Consider the following 6,297-nt stretch of genomic DNA (forward strand, 5'->3'; position numbering starts at 1 on the left):
TGCGGCAGTTGGACACATTGGCGAATCATCACCTGCACCACAAAAGAAAAAAGGTCTTTCTTCACAATTTTTTTCTCATTGTGTATCGTGAACTTTAAAACAATGACAAAAAGGAAAAAGGAAAACCTTTCTGTCGGTTGATATGCTTTAAAACATTTAATATAGCACGGGTACACCTAAAAAAAAACATTTTAACCCTTTTTTATGGATCTACTTTTTGTCTTCTACTTTCTCCCTTTCATAATTTTGCTGCTGTAAATTGGGTATTTCTCCATTGTGAGACAAATAAACTTTTTCTTATCTCTATCTTATGATGGCACGCTGATGTTAGCCAGACACGCGCGGGCTGGATGCCCGGTGTGCTTGTGACGGATTGGCGACAAGCAAGAACAGTTCTGGCTCCAGCCCAGTGAGGAATAGGCAGGGTAAAAAATGACGAATACGTGGGGTTAAAGGGGAACGTTACCTACCTGCAAAGAGTTCCATAAAGCATTGTTTTTCAGGCTTTCCTGACAGGCCAGCGCTCAAGAAAGTCAAATTGTAAAAATACATCACTCTGCGCGCGGTGAGACAATAGAGAAAGATATTTGTCGTCAATCAAAAGTATTTTCGGCCAATTAAGTGAATTTCAGGAAAGGAGTTTGTTGTTTTAAAACCGCAAGCAAAATCTGAATGGTACAAACGGGATTCTTAAAGTGCGTAGCTGTGAAAAATTGCCGAAATGCTGTCCAGCTTCAATAAGACGTTAGCACTAGCAACGCTAAGCGATCATTAGCACTGTAAACAAGCCGACGTTAAGCACGGCTGCTGCGTAGATAGCGCGACTTATTTGTAATAGAGTGTTAGCGTAACACAAAATTAATCAGTTAATCAATTAAAATCAAAAAATACATGATGAATTTACCTGCTGAGCAGATGTGTTGCTAATGCTGCATCAGTTCTGATGCTCTCCCACTCTGCTTCTTTGCTAGATTACCCACAGCTGCTAGCAAGCAAGGATGGGGATTGTCTTTTCTTGATACGAATGTACAAAATCATTGTACATACATGGTCAATCTAAATTTGAACACATTATGTTTCCCACAATTGATCTGTGACGCACCAAGGATGAGTTATTTATTACTACTGTATTCCCCTGCATTGACTTGTCATGTAAAGCGGTTATATAACTGCCTAAAAATTACATATTTCAACATCTGTCAACATGAAGCTCAGCACAGTTTAGTGTCCAAAAATGCAGCTGCCCAGACAGTGATAATGTAATAAAAAAAATGTCAGTTATCAGCTCCCGGGAGAGTAGAAATGATAATAATAATACTCGTAATGTCTTGAGTGAAAAGCTCACAGGAAGGCATTATTTATGTTCTTGGCAGGGAATTTCAACTGTGACCAATCATAGCGTCGAAGAATATGTTCCAGTCTCACGTTGTTGCCATCGTACAAACTTTAAATGTTTGGAATTTTTTTTCTTTTTTTTTAAAGCACAAATGCAAAGAGACATTGACCAAGTGGGTGGGCTAAGTATGATTCACGGACATCATACAGCCCATTCCTTTCTTCTGGCCCACCAAGCATGAGCCAGAGTCATGTAATATTTGTTGCATCACTCGAGCCATTTTTCTCCCCCTAATATTGGTTTTATTTGATTAAACACACACACACGAATATACAGTATGTCCTCATTAAACATAATGTAGACTGCAAATGCACACAGCTATAAATCAACATTTAATTCATAAGCCAAATAAAGAAACATCTGGGAAAGTAATATATCTTCTCTTTTTAATGTCGACTGTTTTTGTATTTTCTTTCGAAATGAATGTTTTTAAATGTAGGTACCGTTTTTATACGAGGACCGAAGGAAGACGAACAGTGCCCAACGGAACAGCTTTCCAGAAATTCCAGAAAAATGCGTTCATATTCAGGTTTTGCCCACGTGAGGTAGCTAAAATTTATTCCCTCATCATGATTCATGACTGACATATTGGACTGATATAAAATTTTTATAATAAATGTATCGAACGGGCGTCGGGTCACCGCTGAATCCCCAAGCGGCCCATTTAAAGGAAGCTGGCCAGAAAGCATGTGCTTCAATTAAAAATAAATAAATAAATAAATACAGCACCCCCCCCCCCAAAAAACAAACAAAAGAAAAACAATCAATGCTCTTGAAAAACAGATGTGGAATGAAGACTGAGTCCAAAAAATATAAAAATGTGAATCAATTTGAGGGATACAATAGGGAAGCGGCAGTCGTGTAAGTGGAGAAAATTGATTATGTACGACTGTGGCTTTGGCCGGGGGGGGAGGTGGCATCTAAGACTTTAGCATGACTGCACACAATGCATTCTAGTGGTGCCCTCTGCCTTTGGGAAATTCTAATTCATGACTTAACGGAAGCACATGCCCCCCCATTTGGATATCAAAGCCCTTTGAATCCGTGCAGAGTGTCAATTAAGAATTATGTGTGCCTCTGAGCAACACATTAGAAGTTTGTTCCACCCTTTCAGTTCAGTTAAAAAATTGAGAAACACAGTTTATTTTTGGTTGGCGGTGCTAAAAACAGCTCGTTTGGGTGGTCTGGGGGAATTGTCAACAAGTTGTTTTACAAGGGGATTTGTTTCAGACCCACACGGTTTTGTTTGATGCGGAGATTAGCATTAGCTTGCAGGGGCTTGCATGTGCTTATCAGTTCGCACATTGTTTTTTTTTTTTTTTTTTTGAGGGGGGGGGGGCTCTAAACGCAATCCATGTTCCATGGATTTTGCAAGTACAGGTACTCTACTGTATACTTGCAAGTGCAACATAAAGGAATGGAAAGTCAGACTGTAGGGTTATCTTATCTTATCTTATCTTAAAAAAATCCAAGCCTTAGTCTTTAGGTTGTAAAACATTTTCTCGCCGTGCCCTCTTAAGAGAAGGAAAGTGTCGGCTTTCACTTCTTCTTCCTCACGGTCCTATCAGGTGTACTTTGAACAGGCCCGTGTTTGACTCAAAGCGACCTCACACAGGATGGGTGGGGTAGGCGAGAGGCGTGTGTCGCAACAGAACGGGAGAAACATTAGGAAACATGCTCAGGCAAAGTATGGGATCGAATGGAATCCTGGAAACTGAGGTCTAACCTTCGATGAGAGATCGGCCCCGACCGCTATGGAGAGCCCCAGCGAGACCTCAAAAATCCTGGAGAAGGGTCCAGATTACCTTCGAAAGCAAATGGAACTGGAGAGTGAGGTAAAAGGGCCCATGAGTGCCGTGGAGAGACTGGCCGCCAGCAAACCCAAATACGTGAAAAGCCAGCAGGTGGTCAACTCCACTCAGGAGCCACTGATCAGCCTGCCGTCCACTTCAAGCTCCTTGTCCTCCAACTGGAGCTCAACACATCCCCAAGTGTCTCCGCAGAGCTGCTCCCCGGCGCAGGTACGTCGCTCCAGCTCGAAAAAGCGACCCGACTCCATCCTGCTTTACAGGCAGAAATGTGAACTGCTGCGAGTGGCCGGCCATGACCGCAAACATCACATCACGCGTAAACTGCTTCGAAGCTCGGCGAGCAAAACGACAACCTTAGCCGAGGCGGCTGAGAAGGAAGTCGACCGTGATGGCGGTAAGGAAGAACCCGGCACACCTGAGGAATCTGCAAGGGAACATTGCTCAAGTGCAAAGTCCACAACATTAGAGAGAAGGCGGAACGAAGCGACCAGAAACCTGAAGAGTGGTCCAAAGGAGACATCCGCTAATCTCCTGAATGTCCCCGTCAGGAGAGGTAAAGGGGTGGGTCGATCCCGCTCGGATATCAGCTCCAGGTACTCCAAGAACTTTGCGGACTTTGACTCCTTCTTCAAGTACTGCGGCCTGGACGGGGAGGTCATCGAGTCTCTGGGTAAGGAGAATTTCTCGGCACGCTCGGACGAGATGACGCTCAAGGTGCGCAGCGTTAGCGTGGCCACATCGGACGGCGACTTCTCCCGGAACAGCGACGACAGCGAGGGGCTGCAGGAAGATGTCCTGCACAAGAAGATCCGTCAGGGAACATCGGTCATCGAGCGGAATGCAAGGATTATCAAATGGCTATACAGCTGCAAGAATGCTAAAGAGAGTGGGAAAAAGTTGAGAGACCTGGACTAAAATCCATCCACTCATCATCTATTTTTGATACTGGTTAGTCCTTATCGGGATTCGGATCAACTGGGGCTCATGGCAACTGACTTTGGGTGTAAGGCACCATACACCCGGGACTGGTCTGGACAAGACAAGCCTCACAAAAACTCATTCAGCTATGGCCCCCGGGGATTGAAAAAAATTTTTAAAAATAGTCCATGACATGTTTTCTTGCTCAACATGAAATTGGGTGGTCGTGACTATTATAGGTCCAGTGGTTTATGCGTCGAGGTCGTGGAGTTTGCACGTTCTCCCCGTGCCTGCGTGGGTTTTCTGCGGGTACTCCGGTTTTCTCCCACATTCCAAAAACATGCATGACAGGCTGATTGAACACTCAAAAATTGTCCCTAGGTGTGAATGTGAGCGCGGATGGTTGTTTGTCTCTGCGTGTCCTGCGATTGGCTGGCAACCGGTTCAGGGTGTCCCCCGCCTACTGCTTGAAGACGGCTGGGATAGGCTCCAGCACGCCACCCGCGACCCTTGTGAGGGTAAAGCGGATCGGAAAATGGATAGATGGATATCTATCATAACCGGGCACATGGAAACTTCACAAGGACCCTTGCCCTAAACCAGAGGTGGGCAAACTACGGCCCGCGGGCCGAATCCGGCCCGTTGGTCTTTTTAATCCGGCCCGCCAAAGGTTGGTCCACAATTATGGTTCAATGTGAATGATTGCATTCATTTCAATTGGACTTGTAATGACAGGCCTTTCACTGCCAGGTGGCGCATTGACTTGAAGTTGCAGAAATACGGGGGGGGGGGGGGTCTTTTCGACCACCTAGGACCTCTGTATCGTTCTACTTCTACTGGTCTGATCACAACCCATCTGCAGCAATGCACAGGCTAAAATAGGTCATCAACAACACTGTCGTCATTTCAAAAAAGTATATTAATATAGTACTTTCATGCTTTTGTTCTGTTGATGTTTGATATGGACTGTCAACAAATGCAGTTTTTTTTTTAATGTACCATAGCTCGTGCTGACCTGGCCCTTCTGTCAAATTTTAAAAGTCAATGCGGCCCCCGAGCCAAAAACTTTGCCTGCCCTAAACTGAACAGCATGTCGACCATATTGGTTTAACCATTCTCGACAGGAAAACGTTTACAAGGGAATTAGTTGAGACGAGCCCAATTGTTAAAGCAGGTCTTTTCAATCCCAATGTTCTCCGCCGCTAAAGAATCTCGAATTGTGTCAGATTCTGTGGCAAAATGCTTGAGCACAACTTTACGCCAAGCCCAATGACTCACTGATTCACACGAGCCTGTGTGCCTGTCCGCATTGTCCCTTCGCTACTCCCCCTCCCCGGACCCGGGAGCTAGAATTGTTTGTCGCGGAAGGTCGTAATCTGCGGGTCGTAGTGAAACTGGATTTCTTTCCCACTTTGTCTCTCCTACTTGCATCCAAACAAATGTTTTACGTATTCCTACGCACACTGGATATCTTTTAGAAGTCTGACTGACATTCCAGACAAGTTGTGTCCTGCCCTGTAAGACCAATTTCAAATGTACCACCCTCAGGCTATTTTTTTTTCCACAGCTGCCTTCTTGTAACATCACTTTTTTTTATTTTTTATGAAAGGGTAATATTTTTCGCTTTATTTTTTATTTTGGGAGGCAAACAGTTCACAAGTGCTTTCTGAGTACTCATTCCCGACTCCAGGGACCATATCAATTTTCGCCAAATGCATTCATGAAATGTTTTAGGGATTCTGAAAACAGCTTCTTTGAATTCTGCCAGATGACGGCTTTAAATCTCCTGGTTGTCCATATATGGTCTACAGGTTGTAGCTTTTTCATCAGTGCTCTTGTGCCAAGAGTCCTGCTTTCAAGCAAAGAGGAAAGTAGCATCATGATATACAGTACAAGGGGTTCCTCTGTTTTGGACATTTGAAGTGGTTACAAAGTGCCCCAAAATGAACTTGTTTGTGCAGCGCAAGAAACTCAATGACTGTAATTTTTTTTCATTGGCTCGTTTGATATTTATGACCTAGATGTGTTTTTAAACAAGTATTTACTGTCATTATGACATTTTGAGGTTACAGTGGTGAGCAATAAAATAGCGAATGTTTTTCATTTCACTGTTTTCAATCCAAACATGATGCCAAATTCAACTTGCAAAGGGCCTCTTGAGCAACCTGCTTA

At 44.0% G+C, this 6,297-nt stretch overlaps 1 protein-coding gene across 1 annotated transcript; it reads left to right on the plus strand.

Annotated features, from left to right (window-relative positions):
• The first annotated feature begins 3,076 nt into the window (after positions 1 to 3,076).
• On the plus strand, positions 3,077 to 6,228 carry LOC147187926 (protein FAM110C-like). Its single transcript, XM_086099916.1, has one exon. It carries the CDS (start codon positions 3,151 to 3,153, stop codon positions 4,120 to 4,122), a length of 972 nt encoding a protein of 323 aa, XP_085956042.1. The 5' UTR covers positions 3,077 to 3,150; the 3' UTR covers positions 4,123 to 6,228.
• Positions 6,229 to 6,297: the final 69 nt, after the last annotated feature.

Source organism: Hippocampus guttulatus, chromosome 20 (genome assembly GCF_054856545.1).
Source record: "Hippocampus guttulatus isolate MCC_2025c chromosome 20, RoL_Hgut_1.0, whole genome shotgun sequence".
NCBI classification, from domain to species: domain Eukaryota; kingdom Metazoa; phylum Chordata; class Actinopteri; order Syngnathiformes; family Syngnathidae; genus Hippocampus; species Hippocampus guttulatus.

Coding starts and splice junctions, on each gene's coding strand:
- LOC147187926 (XM_086099916.1), top strand. CDS start 3,151: ATGGAGAGCCCCAGCGAGACCTCAAAAATCCTGGAGAAGGGTCCAGAT.